At 37.8% G+C, this 24,871-nt stretch overlaps 1 protein-coding gene across 1 annotated transcript; it reads right to left on the bottom strand.

The window, feature by feature from the left end:
* Positions 1–1,718: 1,718 nt before the first annotated feature.
* CNOT9 (CCR4-NOT transcription complex subunit 9) lies at positions 1,719–24,817 on the bottom strand. Its single transcript, XM_010948771.3, has 8 exons — positions 24,432–24,817; positions 16,402–16,581; positions 15,106–15,221; positions 13,044–13,153; positions 8,320–8,429; positions 4,463–4,561; positions 4,162–4,253; positions 1,719–2,496 (listed from the first exon to the last, which is right to left on the bottom strand). The coding sequence occupies exons 1-8, from the start codon at positions 24,453–24,455 to the stop codon at positions 2,328–2,330; spliced, it is 900 nt and encodes a 299-aa protein (XP_010947073.1). The 5' UTR covers positions 24,456–24,817; the 3' UTR covers positions 1,719–2,327.
* Between the last annotated feature and the right edge of the window lie 54 nt (positions 24,818–24,871).

The following is a 24,871-nucleotide window of genomic DNA, read 5'->3' as shown; positions in this document are numbered from 1 at the left end:
CTATCCACAAAGGGACCCATCACTGCCCTCTTGCTAGGGCAGTGTGTGAGTGTAGGTGGACAGAGGTAGAGAGCCAGGGTTGCCAAGGATCATCTGACCAAAGTGCCTAGGTATCTCTATACTTAAACAAAATAAAATCTCCAGTTTAAAGGAAAAATTATTGCTATAAAAACAGAAGCATGTTTTATTTTAATCCTGTCGAGGGAGAGGGATGGAAAACACAAAATGAGGGGAAGGGGTCTCTTTATACACACACAACATTAGGACCAACTACAAGGAACAATACCCATTTCCACTCCTCCCGCCAACTCCTATGTGGGGTCCAAGGCCAGCTGAGAATAGATGGAACAAGAATTAAGACACTATTGGCACAGGAACATGGCCAATACACCAAAAGATGGAGAAGAGAATTTCTCAGGGAGCAAAGCCCTGGGCCTCAGCTGCTTTCCCAGTGGAGGGGGAATGAGAAAACTTTGGCTCAGCAGGAAGGTGGTTGGCAAAAATCAGGGTTACCGTAGCTGGACTCTCCAGATCATAAACTATGGGTTGAAGAGAGTCAAGACGTTTATCCAGTCCATGCTGTTCTCTGCTTTCTCCAAGACCTCTTCTCTTCAGGCTTGAGATTACTGAGAGCTGGTCTGGTTTTCCTCTTCATTTTGGAAAGCAGGGGAGTAAGTGCTTATTCTACCTTTCCTACATCTAGGCTACTTAATTACTACTTTTTTGGCTCTAAAGAGACAGAAGCCAACCAACAAGGCCGGCTCCCTTTGTGAAAGTCGGCTTGAAAGAGCCCTTGGGTTGGCAAAACTGACTCTGCAAGTTTCTCTGAGACTGCCCCTTACAGACCCCAAACATGTTCAGAGACACTTTCAATTGTATACATGAGATATGGACAGAAATACTTGGTTCCTCTCTACTTGGGCTAATAATCCCATCTTTGGTTGGAGATGGGGTTTAGAGAGAGAGAACAGATGATGGCAGAGGGAAGAATTAGGGGAAAGCAAGGCAGTTTACACTGAGTTACAGATTGAAGCCTCTGAATTGTGATAGAGTCATCTAAAGCTCCAGAGAAGGAAGGGGGATTCTCTGACACAATATGAAAAAGTGGAAAATAGTTTAGTGGCAACCCTGTAATTCCCATAGACCAAAAGGGAATGCATCCAAAAAAAAAAAAAAAAAAAAAAAAAAAAAAAAAAAAAAGGGAAAAAGACTGAGTGAATGAGCAGAGTCCAGCCTTCTATCTTAAATCTGAATAAAATTAACCCATTCATCTAATACTGCTTCAAGTACAATCATGAAGACAGATGGAGCTGCAGAAATTTACACTAAAGCAAAGAATGGGATCAAGTAGCCTGTCATTTTAATCTCAGGCACCTCCCTTTTAAAAGTCACCCAGAAAATATCCTTGAGGACTTAAAGATGAGGTCCACTGTCATTTCTCCTCCAATACAATACCCTTCCAGGACAGCCTGATGAATTAAGACCTCTACTGTAAGTTTAATGGGCGGGAAGTGAAGAACAGAAAGGCACTGAGATTTGGAAAAGCTAGCAGCTAAAGCCAGAAACAAGGTTAAGGTCCTTGTGGCATCCAGAACTGGGGGTAGAATGGGAAAGGCAGGGAAATTGGTGGTGGCTTCCTGCTGTCCTTTGGCTTTATATCCTTCCCCTGCCTCCCATTCCTCCCAACAGCTCATGTAGTATTGGCCTGCCAGAGGGGATGTAATGCCCAGACCAACTTTTTATTGAGCTTATGCAGCTAACAGACTTGTAAACAGTGCCAGTTGACAAAGTTTTGCTGAATATTACAGCCTGTGTCCACTAAACACACCTCTCTCTGAGATTAACAACAAAAAGCCAAAGTAAACAAATACTGAGAGAGAGAATGAAGAGATACATCTTGAGTCTTCCAGGAAGGCAAAATAGGAAAACGCCACATGGCTTGGTCCCAGGCATTCACCATGCCTAGAGTGCTGCTGCTGTCACCAGTCTTCCCTCCTGCCAGCGGCTGGGGAGAGGTGAGGGGGAAGGGTCATCTTAGGCATGCTGCAAATACAGCATTTGCTGGTGTTGACATCCTCCTGGGCTGTGGTGGCAGACCGCTGTGTCAGGAGCCATTTCCTGGGAGTAGCAGAGGGAGCCCAGGTCCTCAAGGCAGCCTGAGATGGCAGCTTACACACCTCAGCTGGGGTACCTTGCCCCTTTTCTCCAGTGCAGTTCAGCATTGAGGTTGTCTATTCCCGGTTGGCGATAAAACCTGAGCTGTTTTCCTTGCAGGATCCCCCTCCCTTCCCCAGCTTGGGGGATTAGTGGGAGGGGACAGGGGAGGATCACTGAGGGGGCAGGGGGATACCCCGGGGATCGGTGACCTGGCCCTCTTGCAGGTTCTTCACCAGTTGTGCAAGCCAGCGTTTCGTGGTGGTGTCATCTTTTAGCACCTGGGCGAAGGTAGTGTCCTTCAGCTGGTCAGGGAGGCACTGCCTGAGTGCTTCACGTGCCCTACATCAGAAACAAACACACCAACCAGGGAGACCAACAAATAAACCCACATTTGGGGGGCAGGGAAGAGTCTCTTTCTTAGACATAAATATATAGACCCCTGGGAATCTATGGCCCTGCCAAGATACTTTAAGAAGCCATAAAAATTCCTTAAAGCTTGTATTAAGCACAGGTTCAGAGATCTCCAAGATCTGTTGTCTGCAAACATTTTCAGAATGATGCCCCAATGTAGAATTTCGTGACAAAGCAAATGGAATAAAATGGTGCAACAGTTTACTTCAGTTCAAACTGCTGATTTATAACAGTAAATATTGTCAAAATACTCATGTTAGAAATATATGGGTGATAATAAAGGAAATTTCCAAAATCAGTACATTAACAGGGGATATGACCTGACTCACAGTACAATAAATTAATGAACTTTAATTCTAAACTGATAAAATTTGTGTCTTTCCAAAAATGGCTTCAGTTTAATAGTTAAAATCCTTAATAAAAAAGGGGGGTGGAGGGGAGGGGATAGCTCAGTGGTAGAGTACCTGCCTAGCATGCACAAGGTCCTGGGTTCAATCCCCAGTACCTCTACTTAAAAAACAAGTCAATAAAAAAGGGGGGGGGTGGTGAGGAGGGTACAGCACAGTGGTAGAATGTGTGCTTGGTATACACAAGGTCCTGGGTTCAATCCCCAGAGCCTCTGTTAAGGAAAAAACCAAACCAAACCAAATCAAACCAAAACAAACAAATGAAAAACCCTTAATAAGAGATAAGCAGTAAAAACAAAACTATGGTAGCAATATTATCAGGTGAACTTTGAAATATTTTCTTTAAAAGAGAACCAGTAAAAGCCAAATCTGAAAACTTCAAAAAGGCCATTTATAAGGCGGTTTTTAAAAAAAGCTATGGCTTTTGTACTCAGACTAGTTTTTTTGTACTCAGACTAGCACAAGTTGAGTTTTAAACATAGTTTCAAACTTTGGTGAAACAGAAAACACCAAAGAACAGGACAAAATGGTCAAAGAAACAGTGAGCGCTTAAATAACGTCAGTGGCAGAAGGCGGAGTTCACATTAAACCAAGTTACCCTTATTCCTAGGAACACAGAAATCAACCCATTATGTGGTTTAGCAGAATGAGTAAGTGGCTTTCAGCATGAATTATGGATTTACAAAGCAAAAGGTCAAAAATTTCTAAACTGCGCCGTATCTACAATGTGTAATTTCTGGTAGGAAGATTATGAACACAGGGAGATAAAATAATTAGCTCAAGGACTTTACAGGAATCAAGAAGAGAACTGAAAAAATAATTTAAGAGTGCTCTGGGCCTGTTCCTTTTTAAAGAGATCTTTGAAGATATATTTTTTTTTCTGATCACCTGAAGTAGCAACAGAAAGCTCAAACCACAGGAGTAATGTATCATAAGATTCCCTGGGAACTGCCTGAACTCTCTGGAATTTTACAGTAGGGTACAGAGTCCCAGTGGAAAGATAAAACTCTGACAGAATTTTAAATTCAGCACTTCAGATTTTACAAGGAATTAATCAAGGTCTCAGACAAACTAAATATAGTTTTATCCCTTCCCTGTCCTAAAGATATAAGAGCTATGCCATGAGAGGGGGCAACCACTCACCAGAGTATTTCCCCAAAGTCCTATAAATTCTGTAAATGTTTACCTGGGATTATCTGAGAGTCGAAGGTAACATCTTACTACGTGCTTCAGCAGACGGGCGGAAGGCTCTTTGGATAGCTGCAGGACCATCTTACCCTGTTTCCCCCCAAAGAGGGTGGGGTGGGGAAAAAGACACCAAACACAAAATAATTCTAGTTGACATCAGAGATCAGATATTGCAAAAATCATTATACAAAGTTCCATGGTTGTTACTTCTAGTTGGAAGACTGAAGCCGCTCAGTGTCGACTGCAAAGGGGTTGTGTGATCAGAAGTAGTTACAAAGGGGGTAGATTAAAGAACTCACCAAGATCATGGCAACATGAGAGAAACGCTCATACGTCTGACATATATAAGCCAAACCAGTGTCATCTAAGAGGATCTTCTGAAGGATGAATGTGGCAACCTGGTGTAAAACAAAATTAAGGAGTCTAAAACATTGCTCAGATTTGCCTTCCAGCTGACTACTCATCTCCCAGAAACAACATGAAGCAGAAAACTAAGCAAAGATCCTGGCATTATATATACCTTACTCAATGAGATATGAATAGTACAAAAAAAATTAATAAATATTACCATATTGAACACTTACTATGTGCCAGAATTTTTCCTAAAGCCATAACACACATCTTATTTTCACAACAAACCTATGAGGTAGGTACCATTGTTATTCTCATTTTATATAAAAGGGTAGATAAAATTACCAGATTCTTAAAAACCAGAGACTTTCTCAGTTACTAAATACCTACTGTGTGCCAGGTACCACTGAAAATCAATAATTTGCCAGGTTAAGGTCCCAAGTGACAAAGCCACTAAATCGCAAAGCTACTAAGTCTAAATCTAGTTTGAATACAGAGCCTCTTTTCTTTCCCATGGTCCAAGATGATTTTAGAGATTCAGCTATGCCTCAACTTCTTCCAAATGAGGTTAAGTAAAGCTTTTCCTATTCTTAAAAGATTTTTAAGAAAATAAGATTTTTAAGTCCCCCTTCAAAAATTGTTCCAACAGTAATAAAGTAATAAACTCAATTTAAACTCATTAACTCTTACATAGAAGGGATTTAAAAAATACTAGTTTAACTCAAGTCAAATAATTATTATAATGATTCTCTTCCTTAGCTGCTCATCAGAGCCAACTGTGGGAATTACTTATTTTATTTTACTATTTTACTGGGGTAAAACGTAGTTAGCTAAATAATGGTCCCTAAAGATACCCAGGTCCTAATCACCAAACCCTGGGGATGCTACCTTATGCAGCAAAAGGGACTTTGCAGATGTGATTAAGTTAAGAATTTTGGGGGGTGGGGTAGGGGGCAATAATCATCCTAGATTATCCAGGTGGGCCCTAAATGTAATCATCGTAAGGATCCTTATAAGAAAGCAGTAGAAGGAGATTTGACCACAGAGAAGGTGATGTAGAAGCAGAGAGATTTGAACATGCTAGACTGCTGGCTTTGAAGATGGAGGATGGGGGAATGAACCCAGAAATGGAATTCTAGAAGCTGGAAAAGGCAAGGAAAGGGATTCTCCTCTAGAGCTTCCAGAGGGAACATAGCCTTACTGACACCCTGACTTCAGCTTGGTGAACTGATTAACAGTTTCTGGCTTCCAGAACTGTAAGAGAATAAATCTGTGGTGTTTTAAACCATCAATCTTGTAGCAATCTGCTACAGCAGCAAAAGGAAACTAATACAAACATATACACAGTAAAATGTGCAAAGTATACTAATCTTAAGTTTATCTTGATGAATTTTTACCTGTGTACCCATTTGTGAACCACAACCAAATTAAATATAGAACATTTCCAATACCCCATAAGATTCCCACGTGCATTTCCCCAGTCAATAAATATCCTTCCTACTGGGTCACAGCAGCCTACCCTATGACCCAGTAGTCCTTTTGAATCTTACTTTTGAATACTTTTCTACCCAGCCTGCCAGTCTAGGTTCACTTTTTATGTATAATGCTTAGTCTAACATTTTGCCATAGTAGGCTCCCAGTAAAGTAGTGGTTCTCAATCAGAGCTGTGTGACATGATCACCTGTGAAATGTTTAAAAAATCCTGATGTCCACGTTCTGTCTCTGACCTATTGAACCATTCTCCAGGGTAATGAAGTCTGGACATTTGTAATTTTTAAAATAACTTATTTTGGAAAGCTGTTTGGCAGTATTCACTATAAACATAAAGTGTACAAGATAAGGTGTCTGTTTGTATGGAACAAAAGAAGAAAGACATACCAGGAACTGACTACTAACCATAAAAGGCAGGATAGGAGAAGTATTCTAGTTGAAGTGTGAAGGTCAATGGGAACCTCTACACATCAAGGATGAATCAATTCTAGTAATGGGCAAGGAATGTAAACACAGGAGGGATCATTGGGATGGGGGTTCCTGGAAGATGAAATGTCATAAAAGAGAAAATGAGTCTTTTTCTGCCCCAGCCTTATGGCTTCTTATAAAGCCAAACTTGAAAAACCTATTCATAGCCAACTACTAATAAAAGACGACAGAATACAGTTTGCAACCATTCCAATTCTGTCCCAGAAATCCACTGAAATTAACAAAAAGAACTAAAATTAAGGAGGAAATGAACACAGATCACATGCCACTTATTCTTTTTGTGTTTAAGTAGAAAACTGAAGACCGAGGTATAAACCTTCCCTAGACTGGCAAGCTGGGTGGAAAAGTATTCAAAAGCAAAATACTTGACTTAAAAGCTGCCAACTTCAGTTCATGACATCTCTCCTTCCATCCATTATTTTTAAACAAACAGCGATCTTAGAATGATTCCCACAGGGAAAGTTTTGTAGAGACATACCCTAAGAAGGGGTTACAGTTATCTACATTTTCCAGGGAAATGAAGAATACATGGACTTTAAAAAAACATTTAAAAAAAATCCAAAGATAAAAAATTCAAAGAAGAGCTGAAAAAACATGAGAAGTGAGAGGGCAGAGACTAGAGGAAAAAAATTAATATAAAATTAAACTGCTACATCTATACATAGAATATTTCTACAAAGGTTCTGTAAGAAAGTGGTCATATTGGTCACTACTAGGGAGAAGAACTGAGAGGCTGAGGTAGGAGACTTACATTTATTTGTATACCCATTTATACTAGCATTTGAGTTTTTTATTTGTATTGGGCATTCAAAATAAAAATTTTTATATCATTACATGTGCTTACATCCAACTCAGCAATAAATACTTACTGAATTAAAAATGAAAGTGACTAGTCTAGTTAATGTAACTAGACATACTTTAGAAGCAGAGGTTAGATATTGCTAAAAATAGCAACATGGAAAAGTATCCTTGAGAAAAATCACATGATATGAAATTAAAGATAGAAAGTAATTAGAGACAGAAAAAAGATACATATATAAAAATAGACTATATAGCATTAACTGATGTTGCTGGAGAGGTCAGAACAAATTAAAGGGAAAACTAAAAATTAACAAAAAGGAGACACAAGGAGTAGGCTCTTTCAGAAAAAAACTCTGATACAAGGTTATCAAATGAGGAAGGCAGGGTAGAATGAGTGTCCAGCACGCACAATGTCCTGGGTTCAAACCCCATACCTCCATTAAAAATAAATAAAAATATAAAAACTGAATTACCCCCTCCCCCCAAGAAAAATAATAAAAAAAAATTATCAAATGAACTTAAAAATAATATAAGAAGCTTAAAATATCCATACAGAAAAGGCAAGTTCACCAAGAAAATAAAAAAATTAGGCTGACCCAAGATTTCACTACAACATTCAATACCAGGAGACAACAGGGCTATGGCAACTGAGTTCTGAGAGGAAAAAATGAGATGAGAATTTTATACTCAGCCATGTCATTCATGGTTAAAGCAAGCAAAGTAGGCAGAAGCTCAAGTATATATATACACTTAATTATGCATTAAAATTGTCTGGAATAATACACCTTTGACTGAGAAGTGGGTTCAGAGAAAAGGGAGAAATTTAGTGTTTATTTTGATATTCTTCCAAAGAGTGTGGGTTTTTAAAGCATCATTATATAACAATTTTTATTCAAAAGAGAAAAAAATATTCAACAAAGTTTCAAAAAACTTGAAGGGAAGCAGAAAATGATCCCACAACCATAAAGAAGTAGCCTAAGAGTCAACACAATATAGAATCTAATTAACATATAAAAGCACATACCGTTTTAGAAAGTTCACTGCCAGATTCCATAATGCGCAAACACAAAGGGATAATTTCTGTTGTCAATAAAAAGTTGATTACTTCCTGCTCATCTGTTTTCACCAGGGCCCCTAAAGAAAATATGGACAAACAAAATTATTTGAGTCAGGATTTCCAATTAAACTTGTTCATCCAGCTACGTGTGGAATTTAAATAACATACAACACCAATGGTGGTTTATATGTCAGAGAATCAGATTCATATCTTTCCTTAAAAAAAAAGGGAAGAAGAAAAAAGGCACAGGCTGTTATCTGTAACACTTAAAGATCAGGCACCAAGTTTGGTCCATCATACAGTTAGCATCAGTTAAACTTCTAGTGATGCTATCACTCTTGGTAGACAATTATACAGTAATATCACCATCTATTCTCCAAATATCTTAGGCAAGAGAGAAATCTACATCAGTAGCAGCAAAGAAATGACGTCAATTTGAATCCTACTTCACAATAGGCATAAACAAATATTACTTCCTGGTTATATAATTGCCCCTCTTTCCCCTCAAAGCATCAACATTGTAGGGTATACCTAAACAAGAAACACACACACACCAACACCTGGACTCTAATTCTGGTTCCACAACTAGTTTACCTAATTTGATAAAATTATCTTCCCTTTGCAGGCCTCTGCTTCTTTAAAAAAGATCTGGAACAAATGAATTCTAAAATTTATCCCAGTTCTATTATTCTGTTGGTTTCTGAACTGACACCAGTGACCAGGTGACACAGTCCAGTGATACTGTCTCAATTCTGTATACAGGGAGGCAGAGTCCCATTAAACAAATGACTGTTCCCTGAGCTGTCCAATGTATCACTAGCTTTTATATGAAAGGCCTTGGTTAACTGGACCTATAATAACTAAAGTCAATCATTTCAGGTGAGAGTAAGGAATATCATTTACTTTAACCAGAAATGACAATCTATAAATGCCTTATTGCTAAACCTCACAGCAAACAACACATGCTACACTAATATGGCTTAACAGATGTCAAATTATTACTTTACTTAGGTTTAATTCCCCCTCCCCTCACCACCCGTCTCTAGTAGCCACAAATCTGATCTCTTTGTCTATGCCTCACTTAGATTTTTCACATATATAACCCATTTTGAGTTAATATTTGCATAGAGTACAAGGTATGGATTGTGGTTCATTGTTTTATATATCGATACCCAATTATTCCAGTACCATTTATTGAAAAGACTATCCTTTCTTCATTAAATTCTCTTTGCACCTTTGTCAAAAATCCAACTGACTATATTTGTGTGGGTCTATCTCTGGACTCTCCATTCTGCCCTACTGATCTACAAGTCTGTCTTTCCCCCAGTATCACACTGTCTTGACTACTGTAGTTTTCCAGTAGGTCTAGAAATCAGGTAGTGTGTATCTTCCAACTTTATCCTTCTTTCCAAAAAATGGGTATTCTAGTTCATTTGCTTTTCCAGATAAATTCTAGGGACACCTTTTCAATTTCTATATATTTAAAAAAAAGTCCTGCTGGGGTTTTGTTAGAATTGCTCTAAGTCTACATATCAGTTTGGGGAGAATGACATCAACAATACTGAATCAGTGATATACCAACTGATGACCATGGTATATCTCTGCATTTATTTAGGTCTTCTTTGACTACTTTTATCATTGTTTTAGTTTCCAGCAACAGATTTTGCATGTATTTTATAAGATTTACACTCAAGTTTTTCATATGTTATGGTGAAATTTCAAATTTCTAACTGCTTATTGCTAGCACATAAAAATGATTGATTTTTGTATACTAACTTTATATCCTGCAACCTTGTTAAATTCACTAGTTCTAAGAGTTTTCTGTAGATTCTCCAAGATTTTTCAAGGTAGTTAATCATATTGTCTGTGAATAGACAGTCTTATTTTTTCCTAATTTGTATGCCCTTTATTTTTTTCTCTTGCTGTAATACACCAGCTAGGATATCCAGGATGAGACTGAGTAAGAATGGTGAGAATGAACATCCTTGCCTTGTTCTCAATCTTAGTGGACAATTTACAGTTTTTCATATTAACTATGATCTTAACCATAGGGTTGTTTTTGTTTTCTAATTTACCAGGTTGAGAAAGTTCTCCTCTATTCCTACTTTGCTAGAGTTTCTATCATGAATGGATATTGAATTCTCTCAAAGGCTTTTTTTAAACTACAGAAATAATCATATGATTTTTCTTCTTTAGTCTGTTGATATGGTCAATCACAATGACAGTTTTGAAAACTGAACCAGCGTGCATTCCTGGGATAAACTCCACTTGGTCATGATGATCTTTTTTATATTATTGTTAGGCTTGATTTGTTAGCATTTTGTTGAGAATTTCTGCATCTATGTTCATGAGGGATACTGGCCTACAGTTTTTTTTCCCCCCAATGTCTTTTTCTATTTTTATTACCATTACTCTGGAATGCTGGTCTCACCAAGAGTTAAGAAGTCTCCTCTCTATGGTCTGGAGAAGTTTTATAAAATTGGCATTATTTCTTCTTTAAATTTTTGGTAGTGTTAACCAGTTGAAAATATTTGGGCCTGGAATTTTCTAGGCCGGAAGGTTTTTCACTACACAACTATTCAGCTTATCAATTTTTTCTTGAGTGTACTTTGGCAGACTGTATTTTTGCAAAGAATTTGTCCATTTCACCTAAGTTTTCAAAGTTAAGGGCAAAGAGTTATTAGCAGTATTACTTTTTATTCTTTTAATGTCTGTAGAGTCTTTATGCACCCCCTTTCATTCATGATATTTTGTAATCCATGTCTTCTTTTTTTTCTCCACCTATCTGGCTAGAGGTTTATTAATTTAATCAAATTTTTTGAATAAAAAATTGAGGGTGGATAAAATGCGTGAAGGTGGTCAAAAGGTATAACCTTCTGGTTGTAAGATAAAAAAAAGTCCTGGGGATGCAATGTACATTATGGTGACTATAGTAATAATACGGTATTGTATGTTCGAAAGCGGCTAAGATAAATCTTAAAAGTTCTCATCACGGAAAAAAATGTTATAACCATGTGTGATGAGGGATGTTAACTAAACTTACTGTAGTGATAATTTTGCAATGTATATATACAGTCAAATCATTATGTTGTATACCAAAAACTAATACAATGTTATATGTCAATTATATCTCAATTAAACAAAATCAGCTTTTGGTTTCACTTATTTTATATACTGTTTTTCTGTTCCTACTTTCATTGATATCTATTCTTTACTATTTCCTTCCTTTTTTTTTTTTTTTTTTTTGCTTTGGCTTAATTTGCTCCTTTTCCTAGTTTCTTACATTGAAAGTATAGATCACTGAAGGCCTCTCTTTCTAGAATAAGCATTTAATACTATAAACTTCCCCTAAGCCCCGTTTTAGCTGCATCCTACAAATTTTGATACATTATATTTTTATTTTCATTCAGTTTAAAATATTTTTTGTTTTATGGTATGTATTATTTCATTTATATTCAAACTTGTTTGATAACCCTTGAACTGTAGGAAAAAGTCTAAAACCAAATATTCACCTTCTGCTTGTTCTCTCAAATGACTTGGGAAAAACTGAGTTTCAAAAAATATATGCAAGCGTAGGCAACTGACTTAGTACTGTCCAAGTATTTTTTCACCCCCTCCACTGTCAACTTTTATCCTAACATCACATAAGTGTATCATCCAAATGCAGTAGTCAAGAAACCAGCAGAAGTAGGATGATTTGAATCAGAACTATAAATATAAATGTTTTCTTTTGGCTGGAATCATGTTGATGTTTTAAATCCTACATGAGAATGTATCTTAAAAGTAGAAAAGAATACATTGGAGAAAAGTATCTAATAGAGTATCATTTAGGAGATATAAAAAGAAATAACATTCATTTAGAGAGTATGAGATAACAGTTACTCCTTAAAGGAGACTAAAATGCTTCTGAGAAATGTATCTTAGAAATACCAAACTTTTAAGTTATACTTCCCGATTCACGGTTTATAATCATAGGGATATGACAAAGGTTGAACATAAAAATAATAACCTAACAAAAACAGTTTGTATAATCAATGTTCTTTTGTTTGGTTAGTACTTTCAGCAAAAGCTATCAGAAAAAGACACTAAAAAAAGGAAGGGCAATTTAAGAAAGAAACCTTCTTGAATGTATTTACATTTCACAAATCCAAAGATAGTTCTTTCCCACCCAGGAGTCTGAGATCTGAAATAGCTGATATATTATTTTCTTGAGTAAAAAGTATTTTAGACACATTTCCCACTAGAAACATATATGGAAACATTAACTTGAGCATGCAGAGATTCAACAAGATAAAACAGAAGGCAAACCCTTGGAGTTATGGGAGAATAGCTTAGCAGTGAGAAAGACAAAAAACCAAACCAAAACAACAAATTCAAATTCTTATTCCTGTAATAGTCTTTATTTATTTACTAATGCTCTTGTTCTTTACTTTTCCTAAATTTAGTAAACATTTCTGCATATACACTGAATTTAATGGGCCTCATAGCTTTAGTAACAATACTCAGAATGGTACCTGATAAGAGCAATCATGTTCCTGATGTTCATTTATTAGTGAAAACAGACTCAACCTCAAAGATGAAAACAAACAATCAGTGAACAAAAACTATCAAAAGCCAGACAAAACACCTATGTTAAGAACACTATTTCGAATGATGATTTCAGATTTTCAAACACAATCCTAATAACTTACCAATAACTCCAAGACTTGTTAGCCGAAGATACTCAAAGGGACGCGTTTTACTGACAGTGTGCAAAAAAGGGTACAAAAAAAGTGGGATGTGTGCTGCAAGAAATGCTGACCTGGAAGAGAAAATAATCACATTCAGAGCCCAGAGTTAATTTCTAAGGATTCTGAACATTCAAATTTTCAGGTGGCTAATTCTGTTAGGCCTGTAACATTGCTTGACCAAGGAATCTCTAGGAATGACTGTTGCTGGTTATTAGTCTAGACCAGTGATCCGTAGGTGGGGTAACTGTGCCCCCCAGGGTACATGAGGCAATGTCTGGAGATATTTTTGGTTGTCATAACTGAGGGGATTGTCATCCAATAGGCAGAAGCCAAGGGTGCTCCTAAATATCCTACAATGCATAGTACAGCCCCTTCCTGTCCCCCTCCTACCACAAACAATATCCAGCCCCAAATGCCATTGGTGTCAAGGCTGAAAAGCCCTACCCTAGACCAATGGTTAAGAGAATACATGCTTTTCCCTGTAACCAGCACCAAGTACTTTAAAAACTGATAAAATATCCAACTGCAAGTTTTAAAAAATAGGCCATAAAATGTAATTAATTAAGTGCCTGAGAGATTCTCCTGGATATTCTCTCTCATCTAATTTATAACTGAATAATAATATTCATAAGTACAAGCTGACAAAATCTTATTAACCAAGATAATAAAACAAAGCAGCCAACACCAGGTTTATCTGCTATGTACAAATACACACTTTCTGTTGTTGTTGTTAGAGCTTTTAGATACACTAAACATTCTAAAAACATTTTAATCTGCAGATAATATGTTCAGGCAACTAACACGGAATCAGTCTATTACTTTATATAATTTATAGTGACACCTCAAAGGAGAGTCAAAACCCCCCAAATTTTAACACTCAGAGTACTCTTACATTTTTCTTAAGTGCTTACAAATAATTTTCTTATCAACTTCTTTAAAGCTCTGAAAGGTCAATGCCAACCCAGCACTCAGATTTTACAAGGAAAACTTGACAAAGTAAAGGCTTTAATAAGATGACTATTAAGTGTCTTAGGGCCATAAAAGTCACAAAGTAGGTTCCTGAACAGAATTTCCCTCTTTTCAATTTCTCAGATATAGCAGGAAGGCAAAAATGTCTCAACTTGCATGCCAATTCTCTCATTTATTACAGAGGTTGTCTAGAATCCTGTATTAACAAGAAAGATTCTGAAGCCAAAACTGGCTTACTATGTGAGGAAAAAGTGCTGGGTTCAAATACTTACTGAACTCCTACTAAATGAAATGCACTAATCCTCATAGCATAGTGATGCCTACCATGGATTTAGGAGGGAGAGAATGCCATGTGCCTGATCTTTCCTGAGAGGTGACAACCATTCCTTTAAAGTTCCTTGCTATCAATGGGTAAAAAGTAAATGAGATGGAACAGTACTCAGCCTTAACAAGGAAGCAAATTCTGACATTTGTTATAATATGGATGAACCTTGAAAACATTATGTTAAGTGAAATAAGCCAATCACAAAAAGACAAATACTGTATGATTCCATTCATATGAGGTACTCAGAGCAGTCAAAACCATAGACAGAAAGTAGAATGGTGGATGCCAGGGGCAGGGTGGCAGGCAGAGGGATGGGGAGTTGTTTAATGGGTATAGAGTTTCAGTTTTACAAGATGAATAGAATTATGGAGATGGATGTTAGTGATGGTTGCACATCATGAATGTATTTAATACCACTGAACCAGACAGTTTAAAATGATTCAAATGACACATTTTATGTTATTTATATTTTATCACTATTTTAAAAAGCAAAAAAAAATTAATTACAAAAGAACATGTTAATTATAAAAGAACATAATCCCATGCTGTTACTACACTAAAATTTGGTAAACTAGAGATGAGAAATTCTTCAGAGGGAAAAAAAAAAAAAGTAAACGAGAGCCCTGAAGAGCCACACACACACACATGCACCTCTTCTCATCATTCAGAAGTAGTGTAGGACCACATTCAATACAAACTTCCCCTCCCACACTCATCCAAAGCGCTTACCTGGTTTCTGGGTGTGATGCCACACACTGCAGTAATGCCAGAGCATTGCAAACTCTGTTAGACTGGTGTGCTGTCAAGGTGGGTGGATTGATAGATGGATAAATATTTACAATTTCCTGAAAAATGGAAATCAGCACCAGATGAACAAGGAATAACTTTAATTCCCATGGTATGAAATCAAACAACTTTAATTCCACATATCCTGAAGAACCAAACCATCAAAGAGGGAGCAGAAATAAACCATTTTCCCATCCTTTCATCACAAATGAATTTGACTGAGACTATTTGAGACATTACTACATATATCTCTAGGAAGACTTCTATAGAGGCAACTGTGGTCACCCACACTTCCTCCTACATCCTGCATCATCTGTTGAGGCTTTCACTTGAAGGACTTTTACATTTATAATCCCTCTTTTTGTCAACAATGTACTTTAAGTTATGGTGATGAGACAGCTAGCCAGAAAGTGTTAGTAAATGAACCACAGTGACTCAAAGAAGTTTGTTTGGTCAGGTAGCAACTACAAAAAGGGGGAGGTAAGAACAAGGGTGTATGTGTGGGGATATATACAAACATCAGTGAATGTATGTGTTCTCTGTCAAAAGATGATTTGCTGAGTACAATTCCATTTATCTTAATTGTAAAACTTTTACACAGAAAATAGTCCTATAAGAAGGATTAGTTTTTTGGACACACGTAATAGAGATAGAATGTGAAAAATTAATCTAATTATTAGGAATTGTGAACAATACTTTAAAGGATGATCATTCTATCTTGGTATCTTAGGACTACACCATTTCAACTTACTCCCCACAAATGACCATTCTGGTCAGAACCAAATTTCAGTTATTTATTCTTTAATGTTTAAGTATACCCAACTTTAATTGTAGAGCTGTTATACTTTATCTTAATATTTTCTTTCCCCAGAATATACCTTTCAGTCCTTATACCTTCCTTTCCACCTTCTCTTCCCCTGTCATGTAGAATTATTTTGTAGTACTCCTAAAGCTGTGTTTCTCAAAGTGTAGTTCTTAGACCACCTGCATCAGGTCACCTGGGAGTGGGTGAGTTGCCTGTTAAACATACAAATTTTTCATCTCAGACTAAATAAATCAAACTTCTTGGGTAGGATCCAAGAATCTGCATTTAACAAGTACCTCAGACTTTTCTAAAACAGATTCTTACAAATGCTGACGTTTTAACATTACTAAAGTTTTCAAAATCATTTGGGCAAAGGCAGAGAGGTACAAGAGTGATAAACAGTACTGAACTGCAACTCATGGATATATACCCACCTGTAAAAGTGCTGCAATAGTACCAAATGAATGCCACAGCATGGGTGCAAGGTCAGGAACAGATTCCCGCTTCTTACTTAGCTCCAGCAAAGCATTTTCCCTTGTCTCAGGACTGGACAGCTCGTTGATCCACTGATATATCTTTTCTCTATCCACCTGGGCCAATGCAGTAGGCACAGGCTTCAAGTGAAGACAAGAAAGTAAACATGTGAGTTTCATTAGAGTCAAACCAAGACTTACTCTGCAGTAGTGCTTTAGAGGAAATATATTTTTCATAAATACCAGGAGAGCTTGTCTCAATACATATACTTGATGTAAACTAATTTAATCTATCAAAATCTAAAATGCACAAATCTCTTAATAGTTCCATGTTTATGTACCTCCAATGTTCACAGCAGCACTATTTACAACAGCCAAGACATGGAAGCAACCTAAATGTCCATCAGCAGATGACTGGATAAAGAAGTTGTAATACACATATATATTCCATTATATATACATATGTGTATATATATATATTCACATGCATACGTTTTTTATATATATATTATGTGTATATATATACATATATATACACACACACACACCCCCACAACTTCTTTATCCAATCATCTGTTGACGGACATTTAGGTTGCTTCCATGTCTTGGCTATTGTAAATAGTGCTGCTATGAACATCCAACACTTTCTTGAACTGTATTACACAGCTCCTCACAGTATTTACATGTTACCACTACACTTTAGTGTGACAGAATGATGACCTACCCATTACACAAATATAAAGACGTGGAACAAAAAGGACAACTGTCTTTGTTGAAGAAGAGAATGAAGTCTAAGATGGACTTTGAGGTATAGTAACATTTACTCTATCCAAGCTGAACAGCCTTCTATAAATGGAAGCTTGATTAGAAGCTTTTAGCTTAATGTTTATCATTTCACTTGCTTGACCGAATGAACCACAAAGTGAAGTTCTGCTAAATGGACTGAAATACCGTGCAACTTAAGTCTTCTTTAAGTGCCTCACAGTAATCTGCTAAAAGCTGTTTTGTAATCCTCATCAGTGATGCTCCTCAAGAAAACACAGGCTCCTAAATGATGTAGAAGGAAAAGGGTACTTTTCCCCCACTTCCAACAGCAAAAGCAGTATGGTCTAAGCACTTGCCCTTTCTATGCTGCTACAGATAGGCCTTCAACTTTAAAAAGTATTTTTGGAAATGTAATTCCCACCAGAAGATAGGATATGTTTATTTAGAGTATTACATCACCTTAAAAGCTCAGTGGGAATAACGGCTAAAATTTGAGCTTTGGGTTTCCTGTCCACAGTCTCTTGGATGGCCACAATCCTAAAGAGGGCCCCACAGACAAGGCTCCAGCCATACAGTATCTATACTGTATCTATACAGTATCTATACTGATTAGTCATTACTCACTCCTAGAGGCTTGTCTTCCATACACCACTATAAGTAAACTCCATCACCCTTTCTAGAGCCAATCTGTGACCTGTATCCAGTACCCCTGTACCCATCCTATCCTGGGGAACCCTAGGTGAACAACACCAGGCTGCACTGGTACCCATAGTCAGCAAATCATGGCTTCTGAACACCAGACCCCATCCCCAAATATTCCATTTCCAGAGTGGGCTTGGCTCCAGCAGAGCAGACGGTTCCCTTGGAGTAGTGCTAGCACTCTGGAAGGCCAATGTCTGGTGTCTACTTGGGTCCCTAAGGCCATGACCACCTGTTGCCAGTAATATTCCAAATTTCGAGGCTACTTGTGGGAACTGCAGCCTCCATGGGACTTTGGTTCTAAGAGAACTAGAGATGTCAGGTGGATGGTAGTGTGGTCCTCTCAGGTATACGTTTGGAGATATGAGTTCTGTAGCCATTCTAACAATAATAAGGCAGTGAGGACAGTTTGGTACCAGGAAATATCTGAGGTAGGGACCCTTCTTTTCATCATCTCTGTTGAATTTCACCCCCAACTTAATAAAAGGAGTTAGTTTAAACACTGAATACCTATTTGTTATGGGATAAATAGAATTATTTCTTAAAAATGAGAGCTCACATATATAGTGCTTGCTTTGTCAGGCACTGTCTTACGTTATCACTCTCATTTGATGAGGAAACTGAGAAACAGAGTTGTTATTTAAAAGTTAAGTGGCAAAGCCCAGGATTTCATCCAGGCAATCTGGCAACAGAGTCCATGCTTTAACTGCTTTGCTAATGCTGCTTCTCACTTGCCTGAAATATTAGGTCTGATCTAAAGACAACTGTACAAAAACTATTTCTACACAACAGAGATAGGGAATATATAAAAATCTCAGACAAAATTAAAGTGTTACTGCTGTTAGTTCAGCAGAATCTGAAAAAACAATCAGCACCCATGAACAATATCATTGATACTAAGAGAAAATCTCTACTTATTGAGATTATAAGACCATCATTTTAATGGGAAAAGTCAGTGAAATAGTTTGACATAGTTCTGTATGTCAAATCATGGCTCAGATGGACATAATTGTACTAATGACAGCCACCAACACACCCCCCCAACCTACATCAACAAGTAATTTTATAACATAGGGAAATTCAGTTATTTTGGAAAATAAAAGGGAAAATCTTTTAACATTTTGAGTTATATACTGATTTACATATTAATTTACAGTATCAGACAACTGATAAAATACTTTGGACATCACCCCTGAATAAAACTGCAAAACACAACTCTAGCATCTGACGAGATCTATATACCACATCTTCTTTATCACTGACTAGATCCTAATGGTAATAAAAACCCAAAATGCCTCTCTCTTTCTGAATCCCAAGGATCATTTAGACACAAATTTCACAAAAATATTAGAATCTGAAAATTGATGCCTTCCTAAAAGGGAGTGGGGAGTAAAAGAGTGGGGTGGGGTGGATGAGGGAACTATATTGTACTTTTTGAAACATGGTTTCATTTAATGATCACAGCAGTGTGGTTATCATCCACATTTCACAATTGATGGAACTACGAGTAAACAGTAGGCAGATTTCCTCCTCCTCTCACCTGTATTTATTTATTTTTTTATAATTTTTTGGGGGGGAGGAAGTTAAGTTATTTATTTATTTCTTTATTATTTATTTTAATGGAGGTACTGGGGATTGAACCCAGGACTTGGTGCCTGCTAAGCACACACTCTACCACTGTGCTATAACCTCCCCCTCATTCTGTATTTAAAGATCATCTCCAAAGATTCCTAGTTCACTTGCTGCAATTCTTTTAACTTATAATTTACTAATACATTTCTGAGGTGTAGCTGATATGAATACAACCTACTAGCACACACTGTCCAGCAGCAGAAAAACAAATTCATCTAACTTCTCTTTTGGAGACTACCTAACTTAAACGCACTAACAATAAGAGCAGGACACTACCACAAGAAAAGAGGTTAACATTTCTTGAATCAAATGAAATCTATGGATCTTTTCCTCATGAAAATACACAACTTCAAGTTGTTTTGCACATAATTTATTTTTTCCTGAAATTTACACATTTCAGAGAATTCAGACTCCTCTGTAACCCATTTATGGACTCAGAATTAAAAACTTGTTTATCAAGTTAAAGAATAGGAAAGACCTAGATTTGCAAGTAACTATACTAGTCCATAACTAGAATGCACACTGGAATGGGAACCAGAAATGGTTTCAAAACAGTGTTGCCATTTCTAAAACTGTGTGACCAAAGATAAATCATTTCCTTTTCTAAGCCTCAAATTTATTATTGGTTAAATGAGGAAACTAATATATTAAATCACTACCAAAGTCTCAGTCAGCTCTAAAATATTAGAAATTTCTTCCTTTAGTATAAGAGACTAATCTAAGTGGCTCTTTTAAAAAAAAATCTATTTTATTAAGGTACCATTTGCATACAATAAAATTTTCAAGTGTACTCCTCTTAAGTGTACATTTCAACGACCTTTGAGAAATCTATAAACCCAAGTGACCACCACTACAATCAAGATACAGATCATTTCCACTATCATCCCAAATTACCTAGTATTCCACAGCCAGCCCTCCACTATAGATTTTCTAGGAACTTTTTATAGGAAGCAGCATTTATTGAACATACTATATGCCAGTCACTGTGGATTATCTCAAATTATTCTCAAAATTCTGAGAGGAAACAAGTTCAGGGAAGTTTATCATACTTAAGCTCATACAAGCAAATACAGGGCAGAATTAAACTCATCTACTTCTCTCTAGAATCAGTGAGCCCTACTTGTTCTATAGGATTGAAATCACAAATATCCCTCCAAATTGAAGAAATTATTTAAGAACCCAATATACAGAACTTTAAGTTTGATTTTCTGTTACAGTTGGATTTGGCTAAACAGTAGCCAAACAAAGTCATTTATAAGAAACCTGATTTGGACTATTAGTTATCATCCTCAACACTTCCAAGATCAGAAAGAAGCACTTTTGTTTATAACTATGTATTTTTAGTTATAACCTGCTTAAAGTCAGTGGTCCTTTCCTTGAAACAGATGTGTTAAAAAATGTTTGTACCGTCAAAATTTAGGAGGGAATCGTTATTCTCTTTCCTGTGTCATGGTTTGTATGTGGCAAATGTATTTCAAGTAACTTTTTTCCTTCAGTAAAGCTTAACACAGGCTAAACATATATCAAAGTGAGCCACCAATGGTTAATTAACTCCAAGTGTCACAAACACAGGGTACTAATAGTTGTCCTATTTCTGAAAAATCTTAACACAGTGTGAAAATGAGAAAGATATTTAGAACTTAAAAAAGAAAAATATTTACTCATAAATGGGGAAGAAATATAGTTTCTCCTCCCTCTGAGTAAATTAAAAAATTGTTGTTGATGGCTCTCTTAAACAGAAAATAGACAAATGTATCAATACAACTTTAGTTCAAGGGCCAAACCAACTGTTGGTTTTCTTACCAATGAATATGTGACAGTGTATAAAGAAAAAAAGGAATTAGATTGGAAGAGATTATTTTCCCAAGTCTGATGATGATTCAACATGTGACTTTGGGTGTCTATATAATGACGATATTCCAAGAAAACACACTTTCTTAATAGTGCCAAAGGGAGATGTTAAATTAGTTAATTATCCTCATGTCTTTAAAAAATAAGAGCCAGAATGTTCTTCAAAATAACTTTATAAAAATGGAAGTGAATAAGCAAAGAAGTTAGTTAGTTTGCTTAAATCTTCAGGAGACAAAGGAGGAGACAGTGTCTGAATTAGACCCTTCAGAATGCACAATGTTCTTTTTACTTGCCAAAGAGGAAGGCATCTGGGAGTCAGCGCTGCTCAACAAAAAGGTATAAAATGACTAATGCTGCTGCTGGTTACATGAAAAAAGACGGAATAACAAGAGTTTAAGGATGTTAGAATTACCATGGGAAATTATAAAAAAAACAAAAACAAAAACAAAGAAACCCACACTCAGTGCATCTCCTAAAGGCTTACTTTGGCAGTTTTAAATCACGAGTATAACATTCATTACAGAAGACCAATGCTATGTGAAGATCTGTGGTTCTATTAAGCTGAAGCAACCTCCAAGGTCCATAACAAGTGATGTGTTACTTTGTTGAGGCAGGAATTAGAGTCCCAAGGCTGAAGTCTGGGAGCAAGTCGTTAAACCAATGAGTGAACCTAGCCAACCACTGAACATTTTGTTAGTCTTATTTAATACAATCCTGTGTGCTATTTCTGTCCCTATTTAGTAGATGTAAGAAAGAAATTATATTCTATGATGGCAATAATGAAGATGGTAGGATGTATTCTGTAAAAAAATCACTCCACTATATTACAAATTGCTGGCATAATATTTTTTAAAAAGTCGAAATTTAAGACACATGCCAAATTATCTCAATTCCTCCATCTAGTGAATAACACTCTGCATTCATATGTGATCATATTCTCCTTTGATAGTACTCTCTCTCCAGCTCAAGCGATGATTTACCTGTTATTTTAAAAAACAAATAAAGGTATATGCAAATACAAATTTTCACCATTAGGTATCTTCTTCAGTAAGAATCTTCTCAAGTGGTTTAGATTATTACCAGCACCACTGCATGTATTATTAACTCTTTTCAACTTCTAGTGAGTGATGTACACCATTAGTGTCCTTTACCCAGATCACAATAATACAGGCATTTTAGCCTAATGGAAGGCTTTAAGGATTGGGAAAGAGGGGGTTCAACTTATCTATGCTTCAGACTCCTCAATAACCAAATATTCCAGTGAATGAGTGGTACAAGGGAACTTATCAGAGCTTCTGCGTGGTCCAAACAGCATAACAGGTGAAAGGGTACCTAACAGCTCAACTTCTAAATAAAGGTAAGGCATTGTAAATTAAATTTAGGAAACATGTATTGAGTACTTACTATAAGTAATGAACCACAGCTTTAATGGCTGCTCAAAAATGTATCAGGGAGCAACTGAAAATAAAACGAATCGAATAGGTAGAGTTTGGAGAGGTATAAGGAAAAAAGCAGCTTGATATCAAAGGGTAAAGAAGACACAATCAGATTCTAAGAGATGGACAATCTAATCCTATTAGAATCCTTTGTTTAATTTGCTCCTTCCCTACCAGCAGCAACCTCATCTTCTGACTGGCTTTTCCCCAAATTATATATAAAATTTGGGAGAAGAAACAAAAAAAGGTGGGGAAATTGCAATCACCTAATTGAGAAATATAAAAGGTACCTCTCCACTGTGAACAGTTACAAACATTTAGAAACATGGTGACAGGGGGCAGAGATGCCACTGGCCCTGGAAATGACCATGTTTTTCGTAGCTTAAGGCAATTTTTTTTGGTCCTCTGTTTAGTACTTATGTCATTTTGCCTGGTAATGCAACTTCAGTATATTACTTTCTCCTTAAGTCACTTCATCTTGTTTAAACTGAAAAAGCGAGGTGGGCATTCACAAGAGTGTGCTCAAACTGTATGATCCCATTTGCCCATTATGGTTACTTGCTCTCAGCAGTCACCTCCCTCATCTGTACACCCTCATTCAGCAAAGTCTGTGCCAGGAACTGTCTGGCACTGGGGTAATCATGTAAACAGGACCCATACAATCCCTGTCCTTGACCTCAAAATGGGGACAAAGAAACAAGTAAATAAACACAAAAAATACAAATTTAACAGGAGCCAGACGCCCACGTGTGTGTGTGTGTTGTGTGTGTGTGTGTGTGTGTAAGATGGAGGGTAAGAGCATTACAGGAATAGAGATCAGAAAGTGCAACTTGGACTGGAAAAGCGTAGGTAGAAGAGATGGAACGGCCGCCAGTGTAGCTGGAGCCGGCGTAGCAAGTGACATAAGAGACTGAAAATGTGGGTAAGGACCATTACGTTCAGGGAGGGCCTTGCAGGCCATGGCAAGGAGTCTGGATTTTATCTCAGTGCAATGCGAAGCCATGGGATTATTTCAGACAGGTTAATTTACAGTGTTTTCCTTGGTAAAGGATCACTCTGGTAAAATGAGATGTGTGAAAAAAGGTTTTAAACACAGAGAACCGTAAGTCAGAAGAAATAGTTATTCACTTCTCTGAGTCTTTGATCTTGCATCTGTAAAGCAAGTGGCTTGAGCTAGAAGCCATTTCCTCCCCTCCGCGATGTGCCTAGGCAGGAGGTGGTGAGAGTACGGGCGGTGTCAAATGGACCACGGAATTCCCCTCGCCCCCACCGACGCGCAGCACTCAACCGGCTCCCTGAAACTGTTGGTCAGCGCAATGAATCAATGAATGGCCCGTCCCGGCCGCCAGAGAGGCGCTCCGTCCGCGGGACCAGGCCTGGGAGCTGGAAAAGAACGCGATACGCCGCGCGAGAGGCCAGGGAGCCGACCGGCAAGGAAAGTGGCGGCCGGCTCCGCCACAGACAAGCGCGGCGAAGAGGGAGGCTCGGGCCTTGCTGGTTGAAGAAAGGAGGAGCAGGACTCTCGGCTCCACACAGGGAGCTCGGAGAAAAGGCCGAAACGCAGGGCTGAGGGATTCTGGGCCCAGGCCGGGCGGCCCAACCACTTACCGCAGCCGTCGCCAGGCTGTGCATGTTGGGAGCGGCCGCGGCTCTCCTCCCACCACCCGACGCGTCCGACCCGTCCCAACTTCAGCACCGCTGCCGCCAAGGATGAGCTGCCGCAGCCGCCATCCGCCTCCAGCTCGCTCCGCCCCTTTCGCAGCCCTCTGACCTTTCACCTCTGACCCCTCCCACACAATCTCTTCCCGCCGCTGGGCTCTCGGAGGTGTTAATAGCCCTAGAGTACGTCCTTTGCCCCTTAAGATTCAGGACCAGAAGGACGTCTACCACCTACTAGTCCCTGCATCTCCCAGACTGGAGCAGGTATTCCCGAGAAGGGCGTGAACTCTGACCCTCCTCCGGAGGCCAGTAAAGGGCGGGAAAAGCCGGGCAGTGCCAGGAGGACACGTAGTGCGCATGCCCAGCTGGGCTGAGGAGGCGGGAAATAT

Source organism: Camelus bactrianus, chromosome 5 (assembly GCF_048773025.1).
Source record: "Camelus bactrianus isolate YW-2024 breed Bactrian camel chromosome 5, ASM4877302v1, whole genome shotgun sequence".
NCBI lineage: Eukaryota > Metazoa > Chordata > Mammalia > Artiodactyla > Camelidae > Camelus > Camelus bactrianus.
This window is presented reverse-complemented; position numbering and strand designations above follow the sequence as displayed.

Excerpts from the sequence above, each read along its gene's own strand:
- CNOT9 (XM_010948771.3), bottom strand. The coding sequence starts at position 24,455 with ATGCACAGCCTGGCGACGGCTGCG. Across the intron at positions 16,582-24,431 it reads ACAGCCTGGCGACGGCTGCG|CCTGTGCCTACTGCATTGGC; the intron begins GTAAGTGGTTGG and ends CTTCACTTGAAG. Across the intron at positions 2,497-4,161 it reads CGACTCTCAGATAATCCCAG|GGCACGTGAAGCACTCAGGC; the intron begins GTAAACATTTAC and ends TTTCTGATGTAG.